This window comes from Corvus moneduloides, chromosome 4 (genome assembly GCF_009650955.1).
Source record: "Corvus moneduloides isolate bCorMon1 chromosome 4, bCorMon1.pri, whole genome shotgun sequence".
NCBI lineage: Eukaryota > Metazoa > Chordata > Aves > Passeriformes > Corvidae > Corvus > Corvus moneduloides.
This window is the reverse complement of record NC_045479.1, coordinates 13778307-13801028: the sequence shown is the minus strand read 5'-3', so window position 1 is coordinate 13801028 and position 22722 is coordinate 13778307. Positions and strand designations below refer to the sequence as shown.

At 43.9% G+C, this 22722-nt stretch overlaps 1 protein-coding gene across 4 annotated transcripts in view; it reads right to left on the bottom strand.

Moving 5' to 3' along the window:
• ITPR2 (inositol 1,4,5-trisphosphate receptor type 2) overlaps positions 1-22078 on the bottom strand; it is a 245710-nt gene extending 223632 nt beyond the window's left edge. For 2 of the 4 annotated variants that reach the window (XM_032105470.1, XM_032105472.1), the window contains exon 1: positions 21769-22078. In XM_032105470.1, the coding sequence (XP_031961361.1) occupies positions 21769-21860 (92 nt within the window). In that variant the 5' untranslated portion in view covers positions 21861-22078. The remainder of the gene's footprint in view (positions 1-21768) is intronic. The other 2 variants (XM_032105471.1, XM_032105473.1) reach the window with 1 other exon arrangement.
• Positions 22079-22722: the final 644 nt, after the last annotated feature.

Below are 22722 nucleotides of genomic sequence, written 5' to 3'. Positions count from 1 at the left end.
TTAATTGGAAAACACTTCCACAGGCAAACCCTCTTTTGGATGAAAGTTGTATTAAAGCTAAAAAAATGGAAATGATAAAATGAGTATTAGGAAAGCTTTCTGAAGGCAGTAGTGGCTTGCAGGACACAGACCCACTAATAATGCACATCACCTGGAGGACTGGACAATTTTTCCATTACTAACATTTTCCTTTTAGGTGAAATCTTGGCTCTCTTTGAACGGACAAAACTTCCACCGATGTCTCTGAGGCCAGGATTTCATCCCCATCATCCCTTCTTCCCAAAAGTGCACTGCGGGATGAAGTTTAAAGAAGCAGCAGCGTCAGCACCTCACACTGAGGGTCATTCATCAAAGTTTTTAATTGCAATCTAACCTCTGCAGAATTTCCACTTAATCCTTATTCCAGCTAGCTATATATGGAATGCAAACACTGTAAAAAGTCCAGGATTTGGCCCAAAGCAAACACACCACTTACTTAGAAGTAAATCAGAAAATCAAGATTGAACACATGACTTTAACTCTGCTTGCTCACACCTTACAACCACCCATAACAGGTCTGCAATTCGGCTCTCTCAGTATAAGAAAGCACAGATAAAGCAGAATTTTAGGTATATCAACCTAACATGCATTAGAAACACTGGCACTGGGACCACTGTAAACTAAAAACGAGGGTGTCAGAGGCAACCCTGCATCCGTATGTGAATTTCAGGATGTAGCTCACTAACCAGTCCCTATCACACTGAATGGTTTATATTTCCATGGTACACAGTGACTTCAGAAAAGTGGTCCTAGTAACAGCATCACTGCTCCCAAAATCAAGCAGAACTCGTTACATAGTTACCTATTCAGCCAGAGACAGCAAAGCTAAGCCAGCAGCATAGAGAAAATAATCACAATCAAAGAAATTCTATGTTTAGTTTACAACAGAAGAATTTGTGCTTTTTTTCTCAGCTTTGCACGTATTTGTGAGTGGCCACTTTAAAGGACTGCTTTGAAGAACTGCATGCTAATAAAAGGAGTCAGAAAGGCTGGATTGTTCACTGTTAACAGCATTTAATGAAAAGGGAAAGATTTACCCAGAGAAATACTGTTGAGAAATGCCAATATCTGTCCAGTGATCAAAAAGTGACTTCATCCCCGTAACAAAGCCAGTCACACCTACTCATCAAAATAGCAACACTTACTGTAGAAAGGAAGCATAAGCAAAGGAAGAAAATTAGGAAACTTTGCTGAAACAGCACAGTGTAAAAATATTATTGTTTAAGCAAACAAACCAGCCTCAAATGCTACTGAAAGGCCTATAATGAACCTCAGCATCTGGAACGACAACATATATATGTAAACAAACACATAAATACAAAGATATATGCATCCACAAATATACATGAACAAATTATCAATCCTGCAAACACAGGTTGAAATGTAAATCCTGGAAAATAAACCAAGTTCTTTCTCCATTTTGTAACACAAACAGCAATAATCTGGCAGACCAACCCATGTCACACTATGTAAAAATGTGAGTGGAAAACATTGCTCAATCAAAATGCTGACATTTTACACATCCTGCATTGCTTATTTCACACAGGAGAGAAAAATTTTACGTGCCTAACTTTTTGCTTAAGTAAAAAAAAAAAAAAATGCAGACAATATAGATAACAAAACCCTCCATGTTATAAACACTGTTATATGTCAGGGTACCAAACAAAGAAAGGGCTCACCTCATTTCAGAGGCCAACAATGGGGACAAGTCCCAAGCTAGTGTGAACATGTGTACTTCCACTGAAATTAGTCAAACAGCCCTTTTCTGCAGCAGCTCAGCACCTGACCCAGAACTTTTCATATCCTTCCTTTAGTGCACCTTCCTTCAGCAACCCCAGAAACTGTCTTCAAGGCCAAGCACACTCACACAACACATCCTGAGCTCCCCCACCCACAGCCCCTTTCCATGAGATGTGCAATATCCTGGCACTGGGTGCAAACCTGGGCTTTACACCGGGAACATGAACCTTTCCTGACCATCCCCTTGCCGAGACAGTGCTCTGAAATTACGGTGCTGCCTGGTTTTGCCTTCAGGTAAAACCACCTTCAGTGGTTATGCTGTTCAGGTTGAACAGCAAAACCACCAACAAACTTGTACCCAGCATGCAACCCAGCTCCCAAAATCCTGCCGCTGGTTTCAGCCGCACTTTACTTCTGCCCTCAGGGACAATGACTTTGGGAGGCAGGAACTGAGGTCTGCTCACCCTTTGATGTGTCCAGCTCTCACCGGTGACAATGAGAATTGTGCACATGAGATATCAACACGTGCTCCAATTCTCTTAACAAAGGATTGTATGATTTTTATTTTCACTTTGCAACAATAAATGTTTACAAATTTTTGCAGCTGGGTATTTTTGCATAGTCTCTTTGCTTTTCTCTTTCTTCAGTAGCCAGTTAAAAAAAAAAAAACCCTTCCAAACAAAAACCAACTGAGAAATCACAGTGATTTTATTTACTTGTTTTAAAACCGAGCAGAGCCAGTTTCCTACTGGGAGAGATCATTTTGGGAGCTGTTCCAGATTGTCTCAGAGCTGCTTTCCCAGTTGCTGGGAGCAGCTCTGGGAGCCCTTTGCCACACCTACCCCCAACCTGTACACACTCGCTTGAGAGAGTCCCACGTAGCAGCACAAAGCAGAAACCTGAAGAGGAAATGCTTGGGAATGCTCCTGCCATAGCAGAAGGAGCTGGGAAGTAGGAGAGTCACGAAACAGCAGCCACAAACAGGGTGGCAAAACAGTCACCTCTGTGCAGGTGTGAAGTTAAAGGTGGAAAAGGAGCCCATTCCACTCGTGTGAACTTTTCATAATTATCATTTTAAAGCAGGAAAATGACGTAACTAGCAGGTTCACACCTCAAAACTGCTGCAGACCTTTCTCATGCTGACCACCAGGCAGGCTGGCATCTCCTCTGCTTTTAGCACAACAAGGCTACACTCACAACAGCCAACCTCACATGCCCAAAGACTCTCCCAGGCTCTGAGAAAACCCTGTATCTGCTCAGCAGAGCTCAGCATTCAAACCAGAATGGCTGCACACTCCAGGAGGAGCTTCCAGGACCCCTCCAGCCCCATCCCTGCACAGGGTCTGGGGACAGTGTTAGTGGCAAAAATCACTCCAGGAAACATTTATAGCAGTACAGGCTATTGCACCCCAGAGCACATGAGAGAGATTATTTATTAATACAGATTTTTGTGGTCCACCTGAGCTCTCAGCAACAACTCTGCCAAGCACCAAGGAGCTCCGACTCTCTGGCTGTGCTGTCAGCTGTCAGTCAGATCACCTTCCAAGGTGTGTCTTAACAACAAGCTCTGTTACAAAGAAATGAGTTTGGCCTTTTACCTTCAGGCCCTCCAGTTCAGCAGCATTCTTTTCAGCTGAAGGAAATGCTTCCAGGTCTCCTCGCACAGCTTATCCTGACACTGTAACGGAGGAAAAACGCCTGCAGATAATCACTTCCTACTGGGAAAACTGGAGTCTTTTATCACTTACATACATTTACTGGGCATTAACTGGCAGAGAAACAAAGAAATCAGGTTTTCTAGAAAAGCCTGCACTTGGTGATACGATAAGGTGAACAATGATATCCACTTCATTTTTCATTTTTAAGTGCAATCCTGCTGTACACACATACACTTATCAACACTCATGCTACAAATCCCACAGAATCCATGGGTTTTAAAGACGCAGACTGTGTTTGACCTGGGAAAAAGGAGCATGGTTCCTCCTTCTGGATCAGTCTCAAACACAATCCAGGCACACACAACGCACCTTCTCCCTCCTGTGCCAAAGTATATAGCTCACAAACCAAAGGCAGACCAGCTCCAGGGCTACACCTAACTCCTATTGCAAAAGTTTTTCAAGCCAAAGCAATCAAATCTAGAAGAACTGTGATGCTATCACACATTTTATTCCAAACCTCGCGATCTTTGGTATCTTTTCTATCGGTCTCCTTCCTGATGCTGCATTGAGAGATATTAAAAACCCCTCTACTTTCAGTGGAAAGGAAAAGAGTGTGTGTTCCTTGCTGTCACCACTGCCCCAAAAAACGGCCTCCAGCTCTGAGGGCTCAAAAACCAGAAGAGAACATATGCACGCATGATTACTTTTTTATAATCTCACCATTTTTCAAACCCCTCTCTTTTGTTTCTGGGGGATCTGACTCATAATTTTCAGAAGCAAACAGGAAGCACTGCAGACATCTCCAAGTATTTCCTCTCTCCACCCTCCCACCCACCCCTCTTGTCTTTTATATGATTTCTGGAGACTTTATTATTCCTTTTGCTATAATAGCAATGAAGTAGCACTTCCCTACACCAGCTCCAATGTGCCAAGGTGCAAGAGACCCTCCTTTGCCCAGTTCCAAGGGAGAGATGTCCTTCATCCTCTCGACAGGACAAAGCAGGGCTTTCCCTGCCAGAGGAAGCCAGGCCTTGGGGGCTGGCAGGAGCCAGCTGTGGGGAATTTAGTCCCACTCCCCACAGCAGAGTGGGACCTGGAGCAGAGAAACAGGATGAAGAAGTGTTAGAAGGTAATGTGCCGGGAAAACCTTTTTACCTCATTCCGTTTATTACAGCGCTTCCTTTCATTGTATACATGGGAAAAAAAAACATTTCCCCTTCTCCACTCACCGGCAGGACCTGTTAGAGCACCGGGAAAGCAGCTGCCTGGCAGGCTGGGCAGGAGGCATGGCAGAGGGACAGCCTTGGGATCAGCTCTTCCGCACCCAGAGCAGAGCCCTGGCTGCAGCATGGGGGGTTCTAGCTTGTCCTGCAAGAAGTTCTTGACGCCCTCAAGCAACAGGTGGGTGGGGAAGGGGCAGAATCCAAGGTGTGGGAAAGGCTGGCGATGGGATAGCATAGGCCTCCAAGGCACAAGTGAGGGGAACAGAAACAATATGAGGGGGGACAGGAAAAAAGAAATTACCTGGTTTGAAGAAGACCATACAGGTCCCACAAGGAACTGGAGCAAGGTGAGAATGTGATGGGTGATGGAGTAAGTAGCCACCATTCCTTACTCCTGCATGACCAGCTCTCAACCAGCATGGTGGGGACCATGCAGAAATGCAATGGAAAGCCACCTGTTTCCCTTTTTAGAGATGTCAGCTCTCTCAGGCCACTCTTTTTTATTTCCTTAATGGAAAATTATAAACAAATGGGATACACTTTAGCAGCTCTTCTCGGGAAGAAGGCGTTCTGCCTTTCAGGGTGCTTTGTGTATTCCATCTCTTTGTGTCAGTGCACGGTCTTAAATGCAGTTATAGGCAAGCCTGAGATCCTGAGGTTTATATCCATGACACACCAGTTCCCACAGAGACTCTGTAGCAGCAACTGCTGCACACTGTCCCTGCGAAGGGGACCTGGACACAAAAACAAACATACCAAAGCTCACATCTAGTTTCAAGTTAAACTAATTGGTACAAACAACCCCCATTTAAAAAGTTCTATCTAACATTGTGCAATAATATTTAGCACAGTAAAACTATTCTAACCTTTTCCTTATCACTCCACAAAGCTCTCGGACACATTATCACAAGAGCTTAACCCACTGCCTGGCACATTAAGATTAAAAACCTGCCCACTGCCTCAGCTACTATTCCCTATTCATTTGTGCATAGTAAATAATACTCCACAGCTATAAGCTGATCTGAAAAGATAGCAGAGCACCCCATCCAAAAATCAGCTCCATTTTTATCACCTCCCCAGATTTTATGACCTAATCAAAAAGCCAATCGTCTATCGCTGTGGTGCAGCTTTGCATACGGTTACACAGTTCCTTCTCCAAGTCAAACAGCACCACATTGTCTGGGATAATCTCATCCACTCACATAAACAATTAGTCTGCTATATTTTGATTAACACTTCCGTTTAAGAGGACATTGAGATGCTTCAGCCTGAGTGGCAGAAGGTCTGGCCTCCTGCTAAAACAGACATGCTCTTCCCAAGCTTCCTCCCTGATTGGAAATCCCGGCTGCCAGCCTTGCCCCAAGCACCTCTCTGGAGCAGAACTCCCCACTATCTTCTGATTTGACAGATGGAAATAAAACAGCATACCTGGCACTACTTTGAGTTACAAAACCCATAGATCACAGCGTTCAATAAAAGAACTAAGTTGACCCAAACGCAGGCAAGGGCAAAAGTAAACATTAATCTGGGTCATTCATTTCACATTACAACCTTTCAGAGCCTGAGGGTCTCTAAGCAACAGTCAACCCCGTTAGCACAAATCATCTACTAAATTGCTTAAGTATATGAGCTCATATTGCTTAGAGAGGGCTGAGAAACATTCACATAAACTGTTTTGATGGGGAGCAGTAATGTGAAGCCACTGATAAGAAACAGCTTGCAGAGTAAGTCTACATCCACAGCCTCCGTGGTTTGAAAAAGTACTCACCAAGGCAAAAGACACAATCATCTCTGATACCACAGTTTACTCACCTATAAATTCTTCCATCAGTACAGGGCTCTAAATAAGACATCAGAAGTTAACTGCTCTCTTGTGATCCATTAAGATAGAAACAGATATTGGTTAAACCTAAATATTATCATATTTCTTAGAAAAACTGATGCAGAGACAAGGATTTATTCCACTGCATGTATCTGCTGTGTGCTACTCTGGTTACTCAAAATGACTACAAATTATTCCTGTACCTCACAATGTGCTGTTCATCTGGCTGGACTGCAGCTTTGTGTCAGCAATTATGTAAGTTGGAAGTGAACTTGAGCCCTGGTTTTTAATTTTTTCTAACCCTTAATCTGAAAAGATTTTAGAACATGTTTTTGTTTATTTTTACCTTTCAAGTTTAGGTTTTGTCATAGGAAAAGAGCACCAAAAATAATTATTTGTTTGTGTTTAAAGCTCTGTGTTTACACAACAGAAAAGCTTGTCTCTAACTTGTCATCCTGAAATTAGGAAAAAGTATCACAGCACTTAACTCACCAAAGTTCTGCTAAGTTCCTGCCAGCTAACTTTGAAGAGATCTTGTCATTGCTGTAGAGCAGACTTTCAATGGCATTTAAATCAGATACTCTGGCAACACAATGCCCACAAAACAGCTGACCAGCAAGTGCTCAGTTCTCCATCTGCAAGGGATGGCACAAATATCCCACCTCCCCTCCTCTCAGCACTCTGTAGCCAAGGTGGAAGAAGTAAAATGAGACTTCACAGCACTCCCTGTAATCCCCTCTAGGCAAGACCCATTTGAAAGCAGCTGCTGCCACATTAGGGCTGATATGAATCAGAAATCCAGACACATGGAATTTCATCTGGACACCCAGGTGCCAGTTTAAGGTGAAAACAGCAGCCTCCAAAGAGAAAATCCCTCATCCCCAGACTGGGACCAAACCACATGGGAAGAGCTACTTCATAATGCACAGGAAAATCCTCCTCCCTCTCCTCTTCAGCTAGACTAAATAACGCACACCTCATGGTATTCACAATAATTCAGGCCCATTTTATATGGAGAAGGACTGAGAACTCACAGAAGGTATTTAAGGTCCACCCTAAAAACCGATCCATATTTTTTTTCTGCAAAAGTCAGGGAGAAAAAACCTGCACCTGTTTCTTAACAGAAACAATGAGTGCCTTCAGCAATCCTTAGAAAACAACTACTCAGATTTGATCCCTCAAGCTACCAGCACATAAAAACAACCAAAACCCAGCTAAAACATAGAAATTCCAAAGCTCCTTCAATAGGTAACATCATCCACCAACACAGATACCCCCAGCCAAGGTGTAGAGACCACTCTGACAGCATTTGGAGATACTTGAAGATATTTCATCACTCAGGCAAGCCTGTGAATACAGTATCTTCATTATCCTCAGAGGACTGAAGTGATTAAAAAGAAGAGCTGACAAGATATTTCAGTCCTTTCGGGCTAAAGGGATAAAATTCCTTTAGTTCTTCTATGACCTCTGCTAAACTGAGATTATAGATGAAAAGCAGCTACTAAGAAAATGCTTTCTTTCACCTCAGCTTGTTGGAAATCCTTATTCTTGATCTGGACATGAAGTTGGTCATCTTAGTCTATGCACTTGTCACTACAAGGGTAGACTATTTTAACACATATTTCAAATACATAGGAAAAGGAGGCACAAAGTGGAATTGGGTTTGAATTCTCCTTGATTCATTATGTCTCACTCACATCCAGTCAATCCCTGGACTTCATAAGCTCTCCTGTAAAATTTCATCCAAAAGATGTTCATGTTGCCAAACAGGCTTGGAACAAGGTTTTCCAGCCTAGTGTTTGATCTTCTACACAGTCCACATCACCCCAAAATTTCATCACAATATAAAGATTTGCTTTATATTGAAACAAAATAACTTCTGGAGTATAATTCACATTCTCATCCAGTCCTGTTTTAAATTCCTCAAAAGCAGTGGGACACAGTGCCCTAATTTCCCTGAATCTATAAAATAAGAGAGTTGAAGGTAGAAGTCCATAATGATCCTTTCTACCCACGCCCATCAGCCTGTGGGCACACTGAGGGTGTCTTTCTTGGAAGCCTGCAGTCTCAATGACTTAGCAAAATACTTGGAATTCCAAATTCTCCTTTGATCCATAGATGGTTTACTCTTGTTTCTACATCTACAAAAGTCATTCAGCCTGGTTTCTCCTATTTGCAGTGCCCTTTGGTGCCTGACTTCACAGGCACCAGGTGAGTTTGTGAAAGAAATCACAACTATGTCAGTGGACAGTTGTAACTACCAATTCTCTGGCAGAAAAAAACCCTCAGCTCTTCAGTCACACACTCCAGTGATGCCTCCATAAGACACTGTTGAGCTGGGGCTCTCTCTCTTTTATCTGTCTTGTCAGCATCACATTTCCTGCACCATTTTCCACTTCCTGCTTACACGTCACCAAATCATACATTTTGCAAATCAGCCATGACTCTTCCAGCACCCCCAACTTCAGCAGTTTCAAAGCCATGATACAACTTCTGAATGAATAATATCACCTGTGTACCACCTCATTTCTAAATTCCAAACTTGCCTGATGAGATCAGAAAACCTTGGTCTTGCCACTTTGAGAGGATGCTGTGCTTTCAGATGATCACAAGAGCCCAAACGGTCTCCTGTGAAAGCTTTAAGCTTTTGGCTGATCTGAAATCTGTTCCAGGAGTGATACATTCATCTGGTGAGTGATTCAGGAGATTTTGCTCCTTATTCAGAAGGTTTTGCAAGTCAGGAGAAGGAAAGAAAAAGCAATGCCTTTTGCAGCAGTCATTCCTTGAAATAGTTCCTTGATTGTCTGCCTAAGGCAATACCTGCAAAGAGTTAATTTGGGTGAGGCATCAAGGTGACCCTGGTGCTCCCAGATCTGTGAGCACCGGTGAAAGCACAGCCCTATTAATTCCTACAGCTAAATGTGTAAGCTGCTCTCGAGATGCTTCAGCATAGTACTGACCACGTACTTCTTCCTCAGATTAAAATGAAAACATCTGACATTTTAAGCACCAAGAGGAGTTTTCCCCAAAGAGGTCAAAAATTTCTGTCCTACTTTGTCACCTTCTAAGCTGCCCTTTGCCTTCTTTCCACAGCTGAGTAACTGATCTGCGAGGTCATTCCTAAAGTCAGCTCTCTGCTGAGGCTCAAACACAAAGCAGTCCAAAGATTTCCTCACCTGTATTTTGTGGAAAAATAGATCAGACCACAGCAAACACATTTTTGACCAACTCAGTGACCCCACACTGCTGTTTGAGAGTGGCTTTATTTGCTGCTCATTTCCCTGACTTGCCTGGACAGTTTTTAATTGCTGCCCATAAAAGGTGTCACTTTCACCTGCAAATCATCACTCAAAGTGTCACTAGGAAATTTCTTTGCTTTGACTCCTACTGATGCACCCAGGTCTTTTTCCAGATGGCATTTTTAATATTGCTTTAATTCTACCCCCAAGGCTTCCAGTTCTTGTAGTAGAAGTAATATAAATTCTCTCTGGTCTCTCTTCTCTTCTGTGATTGCTTCTTGCACACAAATACAAGTCACAAATTTACACTTTGGGAGTTGGATCCACCCCATGATACCAGGTTATTGTTAGTCAGAAGCAATTACGTCAGTTCTGAAGACTTAAGGGCTGTTTCTGCCATAAAGGAAAGTTTGAGATGGTGTCGGGTATTTTCTTCATCAGTCATTTGGAAATAGTTTTATATAATCATAGAATCATTTAAGTTGGAAAATATCTCTAAGATCATTGAGTCCAATGAGTCTGAGAATTTGTGAATTCTTGTTTTCCTGAATCCAGGACATATCAAACAGCAGGAGTTTCTTTGATAGCAGTTTTCAGAGAGAAGAGTGCTCAGTGACACACTCATTTTATTGCTCTTGGGTAAAGAGATTTTCTTGTCTATGACTGATGTTTTTGTTTTGTGTTCTCTGTACTCACTCAGGCCTGTACACCTTGCCCTGATGATGCTGAATTTCTTTCTAAGAAGTTTCTTGGGTAACACAGCCCAGCTTTTACTCAGTTTTACCAAGTGTAAGTGCTTTGGGTGGTGGCTTCTATTGTTCCAGTTATCAGGTTGCAGAAAGGACGCAGGATTTTCTCCCTCACCTCTATTACAAATTAAGAACATTCATTATACTTGTCAGTCAACAAGGTTCCCCCCAATGGGTGAGCACAACAATAATGTCAGCAAGTGTAAAACTCTCTTCAGCACAGAGTTTTCTTGAAATGATAAATTCTGCATCTTTAGACACATACTTAAAATGAAACAACGCAACTTTTGACACATGGAAACCTTAATGAACTAACTAGCTTTGTCACAACTGGCTTACACCCAGGTAAGCCCAGTTACTGTGAGCTAAACCAATATAAAACAATTTATGCATTGAACAGCTCACCAGATCAATGTTTATAAAAGAGCACTGGCCCAGAACTTGGAGTCTTTGGTTATATTCCACAATTTGTCAACAACCTTGCGCAAGTGGAGCCTCTGCTCGTGTCCCACCCCTTAATCCACTGTTTCCCTTCAAACATACTTTAGGTCCATGGTTGAAAACTCAAACCAGCACTGTCCCACTTCCAGCTCTGCTCAAGGAAAACAGTTCCATTAAGAGCAGCCTAATCACAGGGGACAGTTTAATCCGACATAAAAAGGAAATGGATCAGATGAAATGGAGAGTTTGACTCCACCAGCCCCATGCACAGTACAGCCTCAAATGAGCTGTTATAACCAAACTTTACATACCATGGTTTTACTGTATCCTAGATATTACAGGGGTAGGAGGTGTGGGACATTCATTGGTCCTTGCCTTCAGTGGCAGAAAAACCTGTTCAACTACAAAAGTTAATACAGACAAGACTTAATTGCCTGCCAGGTCCTGACCTTGTTTTGTTTCTGCAAGAGAAGGCACTGCTAACACAAACTGAGCAAACCTCTAAGCCAGACCCTGCAGCTGCCCTGGGGCCACAGCAGTGCCCTCTCTGAACAGCCAGGTGCCTGTCTCTGAGGGGTTTCTTGAACAAATCTTAATTTACCTTTTAATACTCCTGAAGATCTAGCCAGGGAAGTAAAAAATCTGAACTTGGATCCTATTCAACAGGTTCTGTTAAAAAGTTGTCTCATGACATCTTTGCAGTTTAAGTCTACAAATTTGCAGGTGTAGGATTGTCATGGGTTAGCACAGCTACGGAAGTGATTCTTTTTCCATATTTTGTCAATATTCAAACTAGCCAGTTGATAGGTTCTGTCAGGTCAGAGAGGAAGCTGTAAGCACCTCTTTGAAAGAGAATCACTTCCATAGCTATGCTAACTCATGACAAGAACCTACATCTTAAATCACTTATACAGGAAATAATGTCATGAAACTTTGCTACGATTTTGTGAGTTAGTTTTTCTGAGGAAAAGAATATATAATATCATAGAATGGCCTGGACTGGAAGGGTCCTTAAAAATCATCTCATTCCACCCCCTGCCATAGGCAGGGACACCTTCCACTATCCCAGCTTGCTCAGAGCCCCATCCAGCCTGGCCTTGGACACTGCCAGGGATGGGGCAGCCACAGCTTCTCTGGGCAACCTGTGCCAGGGCCTCCCCACTCTCACAGGGAACCATTTCTTCCTCATATTCAATCTAAACCCACTCTCTGTCAGTATGAAGCCATTCCCCCTTGTCCTGTCAGGCTTTTGTCAAGAGTCCATCTCCATCTTTTCTGTGGGCTCCCTTCAGGCTGAACAATCCCAGTTCTCTCAGCCTTTCCTCACAGGAGAGGTGCTCCATTCCTTTAATCAGCTCGGCCAGCCTGACACAAATAAATTGTTACTTCCTCACCACCAAAATAAAAAATTCATTAATTTTTCTCTATGTTATTTTGTACTTTTATGATTTAAAGGCAAGATTATTCTTTATAAATAACATGCTGCAATGATACATAAGGATATCTATAGAGATACCTGAAAATCTTATTTGAAACTTGGACTTCTTGTATTTAGTGAAGTAATCAGCTTTACAGTTCTCACCGCAACACTAAAATCCAAAATTTATACATCAGTTCAGGACTTAGGAAAAAAGTAAAGTTTGACAGTAAAGTTTGACTTACTTTGTTCTGTCTTCAACCTGGGAAGCATTATACATGTTGCCCTACCTGATTTTTACATCAGCAAGCCTGATGGAAAAACCTCATTTTGCTCCATTGAAATTCCACAAAACTCTCCACTAAACCTTGACTTTTCAGCTCTCTGTAAAGAGCCAAGCTCACTGAGCCTGGTCAGATTTAGAGCAGCAGTTTATGGATTGGCACCCTCACCAGTGCCAGACAGTAAAGCAAGGACAGTGCATTCAGCTGAAACTGAGACCACCTTAGCAAAATGTGATAACCTAAAAAAATTGTCTAAAACATCAAAGAAAACACTACTGACAAGCAGTTAACCTTTTTCACTCCACACAGTTTGTTGTTTGGTTGTTGTTTGGTTGGTTGTTTTAAATAAAGGATTTTTTAAAAAAAAAGCTTTCTAGGAAGGCTTTAAACTTTTATTCTTTGGTCAGGAGAATGAAACTTGCTTAGTGATGCATTTGAACATTTTTCAGCATTCACAACTGAACAAAGAACTGCTCTCAGCCTTTTCAAAAGTGATATCCAGTCTTTCCTAAAACATTGGGTTTGCCTCCTCTCTTTATTTTTTGTTTCTGGACAATAAAAAAATATTAGCCAGACTGAAAAGGTGACTGAGAATATTTAAGCAAAGCACACATGGGAGAAGCTGAGGATATCCAAAAGTACTAGAGCTGTAGGAGTTGGTATTTTACAAATAAAGTCAGGTATTGCAAGATTCAGGACAAAACTATACTGCTCACATCCAGCTTTGCTGCCCTCTAAAGCTGCCAAGTTAAATTTTCCAAAGCACAGTGCTCGACATGACACAACTACCAAAATTTACTCTTAAGAACTGGATTACTGTCTTTTAACTGTGGAAAGCAGGTAAAAAAAATCTGGGGCTTCCTAAGAGTTCAAGCAGTTGTTTCCCTAATTCTGTGTCCTTTCAACTGCCCCTGCAGCACTGATTAACTTGTGTGTGTCAAGTGCAGAGAATAAAAAAGCTGTTTGAAATTCAAACAAGCCTCTAAGAAAAAATCAAGATAAGAAACCCAAGCATTGGATCACATGAAGTTTCTGTATTTTGAGATTCATATAAAGAGCCTCATTTCAGGGTTTGTTTGTTGGTTTTCCTTTTAAATGACATTGATTTTTATCTGTCAGAGGTCAAAGAACAAAAACTTGACTACTGTTTTAATATCATCCAGAAAAGAGCTGTAGGAAGCTTAACTTGGTGTCAAATCAGAGCAAGCTGAGTTGGAAGGGACCCACAGTGATAACCACAGCACTTGGATATGCTCTTCCAGCCTCCTCCTGCCAAATGTTTTCACATAAATTTCAATCCTATACCTTCACTCATGCAGAAGCAATGACCTAAAGGGACATTCCAAATGAATTGCCCAAACTCTGTTATATAAGAAGATTACCAAGTAGCACAATTCTTTTATGTAACTTCTGTTGTTACAAAAAGTACCACAGGCCATCTTAACACTGCAATTTCTTTCTGAGGAACTGGTATTTTACCTCAGACATTCTCTTGGAGAAGATGGTATAAAACATTCATTTTCCTGAACAAAGCCAGAAACCCTCAGAACAAAAAACAAACAAATATTCAAGTATTTGACACCATACCAGCCTTAGTACAGGCCTCGATCATTTGAAATATCAAAGTAAACAGTGGCAATGGCAAGCTGACTTCTTCCCCTTGAAAAGAACGAAGTTTGTCAGTAGCTTTCAGAGCTATTTCCTCACAGCAGGGGCTGCAGATCTCTTGATAACTGTCCAGCTCCTGCTCCTCTTCAGCCCCACTTCCCTTCTAACACTTGCTCTGCTCATTTCTCACCCTAAATTCATCAACACACGTCTCTTCCTCCTCTTCATCATCCAGCAAGGGAGCACTGGAAGGACAGAGGAGGCTGTTTTCCTCACGTTCTTTTCTGCAGCCTACAACCCACTCTTCGGAGTCCTCTTTCCTTTATTACTAAGCAAGGAATAAGAATTGGTTTTAAATCACACACTTTGGACAATGCTTTGTTTCTACTCAACAGCAATCAAAACATGCAAACAAATGAGGATAAGAGGTAGACAAGAGCAGCAAGAACATGCCTGACACAACTTTTTGGCTACCGCGGCCAAAACAGGCCCTCAAAACCTCAAGCAGTACTTAATATCAGACATGAATTAGTACATTTTAACCCTGTGATTTTCTTGTTTAACTCTGTTTCCAAAACCTTACCTTGCAAGAATGTCATTTCTCGGTTTGTTTCATATTTGAAGTGAACTGAGGCACTAAAACCAGAAATGATTTTTACTTCTCCAGAGACAGGGAACACAAAGCAGCTGGCCAACTGAAGCTCTCCTGTGATGCCCCAGGAGAGGAATCTAGAAATCCTGGGAATTGGGGTTCACCTCCCACACAGCTGCAGGTCAGGTCAAGGGCTCTTGGTGTCCAGTGTCAGCAGAGAGGAGAAGCTGCCCCTGCCAGGTAAAACTGCTGCCCTCCAGCAAGAGGCAGGTATCACAACAGCCCACAAAGTCTTAGGGTGAAATACTTCCTCAACTTAACCTGCCAAACCTGGGCAAAACTCCACAGAGGCAGAGGAAGACAAGCCCTCCATGCTGGAGAAGTAGGGCTGGAGAGAGCACTGCAGCTCAGGAAGACTCTTGGTACACATCTGCAAGACTCTTGGGTTTTTTTAAAAATCAGGGATAACACACTTTTTTGTTTGGTTTGGTGGTTGTTTGGGGGTTTTTTGCTAATCCTGTTCTCAGAAAAGCCATTTTACTTGAAACTTTCCATACCCAAACATTCAGCTCCAGGCATCTACCCTGGGTCCAAAAACATCAAGGTTTAGCACCATAAACAGCTGAAACCAGGACCCGTCTCAGGAAGTTCCTACACATCTACATAGTGGTAGAACTGCTGGTTCAAGTAATTAGATGGAATCAGATTTACAAATAACAAATGAAGGTTTAAAGGAATCAGTCATAAGGGGTATTATATCCTTTAACAGAATTAAAATATGCATCTCCGATCAAGCGACAAAACACAGCCCAGACAATGTAGAAAGTAAACCTTGAACTACTGCTCATTTTCTTTTCTCCATTTTGATACCAAGTGTATCAAAGTGATGGAACTTCACCCACATCCCTTTTCTGCTACAAGAAGCAGCAGGCCTTTCAAAGCAAGCAGAAACCAGACTTTCAAGTGCAGAGGACACGGCTTTGTGCTGTTGCCCAACAAACAGGCTCAGGCTCCAGCTGAGCAGCACCAACAGTGGAGGGTTCCAAAGACCACGCCATGCTGTGAAACGCCTGGCTGAGCCAAGGTCTGTGTGCCCCTTGGGAAACAATCTTCCAGGCTGGGGAAGTCAGAGATTTACTGACTTCTTCCTCTGCAGCACTTTTAAAATACAGGGTTAACTGTGGTTTCTAGTGACACCAAGAACCACGGAAGGGTGGTCTAGTTTAATCCCCTCATTATATAAAAGCAAGGTAAAAAAGACTTCAGGACACGCAGGTCAAACAATCTACCCTCTCTTTCCTGACTACTCCCCACATCACCCACGGCCCAGCTGAGAACTACACAAGTTGTATGTCCTGTCTCAATTCAAAATCCAAGTCCTCTCTTATTTCCAGTTAACACCACACAGCTTATGGGTAAACTGACTTCCAACCCCCATTTTCTCTCCAATTCTGTTTGATAATGAGCCCTTTGAACCAAGGATATTACGTTTAAGCATACAGCCTCATAAATCACACTGCTGTAATTAAGCCTAATGTTATGTTCCCTCACACCCAGGCTGTGCTCTGTGTACAAGTAAAACTTCTGAAACAAACCAGCTTCCCCGGGGCTCGTGGCCTGCTGCATTCCCCTGAGGCTGCTTTGTGGAAAGCTTTGTCTCATTGTTTATTTAAAGATGGCACTGCTGTTAGAGTATTTGAAACAAGCATCAAAATAAGGTTGTTATAAAAGCTGGAGCAGTGCCTAATTGCTAGTGAGAGTGGATAATTACAGAGGATATGAGCTTTGATATATGGATTGAATAGCAAGGTATGCGAGATACAGAGGTGTATTTATATGCCTACATCTCCATTTACATGGCATTTATTGTAAGATCAATGAAAGTAGTTAATAATGCATCTAATTGAGCTTATTAGTTATCACAGAAAAGAAACACAGCGTGTAGCTGAAAAGTGTACATCACCATAGTCAAAGCAGCTGCAGAATTCAGACCAGGGCTGCTGCATTAGAAAATCAACCAAGAGAACACATTCCTGAAAATGCCAATCCTACACAGTATTAAAAAAAAAAAAAAAAACAAAAAACAGGATCACACAATCAAAACTGTCAAATTTCATTGGTTCCATCAGTCTAGAGGATAAAGCACCTAGGAAACAAAACATACCAGTACTTTTTCCCACAGAAAAGCTGAAATTTATATTCCCTTCTCTCTTTTAGGTATTGATTCTCTATGTGTCAGAATCAAATTAGGAGTAATTCTAGTTATGCCACTCTCACTTTCTTCAGGCTTTTTATTCTTTCCTGACTAATTACCTTTTTCCAGCTGGCACATGAAAGAAAAATTTGCTATTAATTAAAGGATAGATACTCTATTCCTTAACCAAAGCTTGTACTTACAGACAGCAGGAGAGAAAGGTTGAAAAAATGAGTGCACTGATGAAAACACTACATTGGTGTCTTGGAAGCATCATCAGTCACTACATCTTGTCTCTTAGCACCGTTCCTGAAGCCACCAAGATGACATATTTTAGCCTTTTTTATACTTGCAACATTTTGATTGATGCTGCTTCTTAAGCACTTTCTACTTAATCTTGTCTCTTCACAGAGTATGATTGACTCAACCCCTGTGTGAAGTCCAAGTTCAACAAGACAACTAATTCACAAAAACCCAGGGAAGAAGCCTGAATAAATCTGGGATGTTTCAAGTAAGAAAGTTCCAGCAAGCACTTCCACAAATTAAGAAAAGTTATTAAAAAAAAAAAATCAACATTACATGCAAGGAAATGAGTCCAAAATATTTTACAACACAATTTTTGCTGCTAATTAGAAGTAATTAGCATCCTCGTCATCCAGGGCCATCCATCACAGAGTAGGTGAGTTGTGCTGCATGCTCCACTAATTATGTTCCAGAAGATCTCTCACTGCACATTTATGGAGGTCAGACAGGAATGCAGCTCCCCATGGTGACTAACAGGCCCATCATCAAACTTTCCTACAGCTGATCCTGGCCATTGTCACTACTTCTTTTTTTTTCCCCACCTCTCCAATCAAGAATATTTTCTCCCCTTCATTGTACTGAAAGGAGATGAATGCAGTTTTAATTGCCACCTTGCATCACTGAGAGCATTCACAGCCAAAATACTGGGAAAGGTGGTTTCAACACCAGCCTAGGACATTGCAAGATCATTGGATTCATTGCCTGATCCTGCCACACATCTCCTGTGGGACACAAGGCCTCCAGCTGTGCAGAAGCCAAAACACACTAAAAGCTAAATAAATAAGGGAAAGCCCTACAGTATTAGGACAGTTCAATAATCCAGTACCAAACATATCTTGCAATGACAGAATGCTACCAATGGATGTAAATTGCTTTGCCCAAACATTTCCTCAACTATCAGCTCATACATCCAAAAGCACTCTCATTTTTTAAAAGGCAGGAGGGCGGGTGAGGAAGCTCAGAGACCCTTGAGGTTGGAAAGGCCAGACTACACATATCAAAAGCAGCATCCAAACCCAGAGTAAGCCCAAAGCCAAGCAGAAAAAAACAGCAGGGAATTGCTTGGTTTCTCAGTACCTCAAGAATCCAAAGGTCTGCAGTAGCTAGCTGGGAATGTTGAGGCCTGAAACCCTCTCCTATACCATGATCCACAGGTGCCCCTCTTCTTGTGGGATCCACTGCCTAGAACATTCTCCTGGAGACAGATGGTGACACCTCTCCTTCCAAAAATGAGCAAAACTGGTCTCTTTTAAAATATAGACCCAGGAGCAAGAATTGGAGCAGCAGTGCCCAACTTCCCCACTCCCATCCCACCCTACAGCACTAGCCCCAGATGCGGAAGAGAGGTTCAGTTTCCTCTTCTGACTAAGAGGGATCAAAGCTGAAAGCAGAGCCTTCATGCTCACATCCACCAGCTGTTTATAGCAATGAAACCATTCAGAGACAAGGAGGGCAAGAACACAGGCTTATTCCAGCTCCAAGAAGTGCTCCAAGCCTTTGGGACTCACCTACAGAATGTTGTTCCAGCAACTCTCAAACCCGCTTTGTAGAAGGAGGTGTGGAAAGGCACTCCTGCCCTCACCTAGCACCTCTCAGCATGCTCACAGGGCCATGGATCCTCTGAGGAGCTTCACACCTCCCAAACCACACCAGAGGAAGATTTCCACGCTCAGGTTACAGTAGATATTAACCTGGCCCAACACATGATCTGGACAGCTCAGCTACATCTTCCTCTTGGCTTTTAGTTTTCTGGGAACACTGAGCACGTGAAAATATCTGCACTAGCAAGTGAGGAAAAAATATTCCAAAACTCAAGAAACAGCCTATGCTTCAAAATCTCCCTCAAAAGTCATGTGTTGAGCTGGATCCTTCAAGGAGTGAGGTCCACTGATGTGACAGACTTGCCCTGCTTGGGAAGGTGCTGTGCACTTTTTAACCTTATTTATAGAATAGCCTCGCTCACGCTTTGTTTAAGAAACAATTAGACTTTGACAGCTTGAAAGAAACTGTCCCTGCTGAACAGTTACTAGTCCTGAGCTGGATTTCAAGTTTTTGGAACAGCATGAGACTCCCCAATGGGCTCAGTAGTGTAAGAGAGGTGCTGGGCAAGCTAACCTTTCAGAACAGCACCCTGAGCAATGCAAGCAAGTGTAATCAAACAAGGATTCACATCAGTCAAATGAATCATTCAAATGAACAAGTAATCATCCCCAGTCCTACTCCACTTTGTCCTCACCAACTAGAGGCACCTCTGGAAGGTGAGGCCTCCTCTTTTCAGAGATTTGCAGAGAACCTGCAGGAATGCAGAAGGTGCAGGAGTTCAGCAATGGCTGCACACCAAAAGTGTAGCTGGGCAAGCTTTTTGCCTGAACATAAGAGGTTTTTCTGGCTCTTGTGTTGCTGCAGCCAGTCCAAAGGCAGCAATTGCAATAGCTGGCACAGATAATGTCACTTGGCATCACAACTTTGAATTTCAGTCCAAGCTCTTGTACCACCAGCAGAGGGGTCAGCATTCCCATTGAGTAGCCATGGGAGTTTTCCACTGGTGACTTCAAGCTTCCCAGAGCTCCTCCACTCCAGCCTCCTGTTTCTGCAGCTGCCTTTGCCATGCCAGGGAGCAGGGCACAAAAAAGCTGTACTGAAAAGCCAACAGAGGTACATCAGCATTCTTGAACTTCTGTCTCATCCCAGGTAGTTTTCTTGAGCTGGGTTTTCTGGCTAAATGAGAGCCTGGATAGAGAGCATTGGCTCGAGCTCACTTGTTTCTTCTAGTTAAGAGCTCCCATGTGCCCTAGGCAAGCCTGGATCTTGGCTTCTCCTCTATAAAACTGTGAGTAAATGTCCTGCCTTAACTCCGAGGGATCAGGGGAGGATCAGCAGTCTGAATCCTGTGACAGGGCAAAGCCAACACGTGTTCAAGTAACAGTTGTAGAAGCCCCAGTCAGAGCAGGAACATCCACTACACGAGCAGGTGTTCTCAGAAAGGAGGAACACAATGAAAAGCAAAAGCACGGCACATTCAGCTTCCTCTGGATAACAGAACCCAGCGATGAGACACAACAACACAACCAACCAACAACAGACTGTGCCAGCAAAAAGGAAGTGCTGGGGTGAACAAGAATAAGAAACAATATCCAGCAATTAACAGCTGCAGAAAGCAAAAGTTTTCAGACAGGATTTAAAGTTGTAAGAGTCAGCAAAACAAAAGATGTGAGACAACATGAGGAGTCATGGAGAGACAAGGCGCCGAATTAACAAATAGAGGAACAAACCATGGAAAAACACTTGTCAACAGATCAAAAGAGTGAACAGCAAGGATTGGATGCAGTAAGATTTCAAAAAATATAAAAGACCTTGAACACCAGCTCTTTTACAGTAACAGCAGCACACCAAGTTAACCTGGACATTCATTGTTTGCATTTTCATACCAACAGTCCCCCCATCGCAGGGATCTCAGAACACAGGGAGCCTAACACAAACACAGGAGCGATACCCAGGCACACATTAACTTGCCTTAGCAAGTTTCACTGCTACTCCGAGGGTACCACTAATGTTTAAGCAGATGTTTACTAGAGTTTGACCTGCCTTGCCGACCGCGTCACTTACAACCATGCAGCGCAGGAGCTGTTTCCAGTGGCAAAGGTTTTGGGACACGCCACAAAGTCACTGAAACTCCTGCAGCTCTCCGACAAACATCAGAGGGAACCACTGCACCCTCGGGACACGTCACTGCAACCGAACTACATCATGGTTTTAAAAAGTGTATCAACGTAAAGAAATGTATCAGTGTATCTCTGTCATTCTGCGCTGAGGCTTTCCCTCCTGGATTCCAAAAGGGCGATTTAAAGTGGTCACCGTTAATAAAAATGGAAACAAACAGCGGTTCAGTGAAGTAGCCACAGTTAAAGTACATCTTTTCACCCCACAAAGAGCTCACGGGAAAAGCATCCCCATGAAGCTAAACATCTGATTATAAATATCTCATCACTGACAACCAGACTCTGCTGGACACAAACCTGAAATAAAGGGATGCACATTTCACGAGCTAATTACGACGATGAGCGAGAAAGAAAAGGTTTTGCCTTTTACGTCTTTGTCAAAAATTCTCGGAAGGTCAATTAAAGCTAATTAATTAATTAATTAAAAGGTCAGCTACACATAAAGACCGTACGAAGGCGTTTGGGCAGGGCAGAGAGGGGGCTCTGGTGCTGCGCTCGGGGCCGGCGCGGGGGCGCAGCCCCGGCAGGAGCCGAGCGCGGATCTCGGCACCGCCGCCGGCACCGCGGCCGCCCGGGCCCCGCTCGGGAACTTCTCTCATCCCTCGCCGCTCCCCATCACTTCCTACTTTCCCCGCTCCGCCGAGCAGCGCTGCCGCCCCTTCCTGTGCCGCTGCCGCCGGCGCTGCCCGCGGGCCGGCTCCGCACAGCGCGCCCGGCTCCGCCGCCCGGCCCGCACTCACCCCAGCGTGCTGATGAACCCATTGACGGAGCCCTCCGCGTACAGGGACACGATGTCCCCGATGTACAGAAAGCTGGACATTTTTTCAGACATTCTGGCTCATTTTCCAGCTGGGTTCCGCGCTCCTCCCCTTCGTGGTTAAAAAAAAAAAAAAAAAAAAAAATTAAAATTAAATTAAAATTAAAATAAAATCAAAGCAAATGACAGAGATCCGTGGGGAGGCCGGGGGCTGAGGCGGACGGGCGGGGGGCTGAGCGCGGCCCCCGAGGTGCCGGGAGGGCTGACAGGAGCGCGGCTCTGCACGGCCCGGCCCCCGCCCGCGCCTCCGCCCCTGCCCGCCCCCGCCCCGCCCCGCCCCGCCCCGCCCCGCAGCACCACCGCGGGCCGGGACCGAGCCCCGGGCAGGGACCGAGCCCGGGGCAGGACGGGCGGCCCCTGCTGCCCCGCGGCCGGGAGAGGGGCTGCCGAGACCCCCGTGCGGGCCCTCAGTGATTCCTCGCCGTGCGGGCCCGCGGGCGGCTCCCCGGGGCTGCAACCCGCAGGGGCAGCGGCTGAGGGGAGCAGAGCCGGAACCGGGGGGCGTGAGGGGACGGAGACCCTTCCCCGCAGCCGACCCCTCCGCTGAGAGAGCATGCTTGGCGTGGTCGCCAAAGGTGTCACTCTCTATTTGATGGGTTGCAAACTTCAGGAACCACGACTCCTTTGGTTAATGTTTTTTAATGAGAAGCAAACCATGCTGCACTGCTGTGCAGGAGTTCACAGAATCCCAGGATGGGTCAGGCTGGAAGGGGACACAGTGGGGCAGCTGGTGGCACCTCCCTGCTCCAGCAGGGCCATCCCAGAGCACAGGGCACAGGATTGTGTCCAGACTGTTCTGGAATATCCCCAGTGAGGGAGACTCCACACCCTCTCTGGACATTCTGTTCAGGGCTCAGTCACTGCACAGGACAGAAGT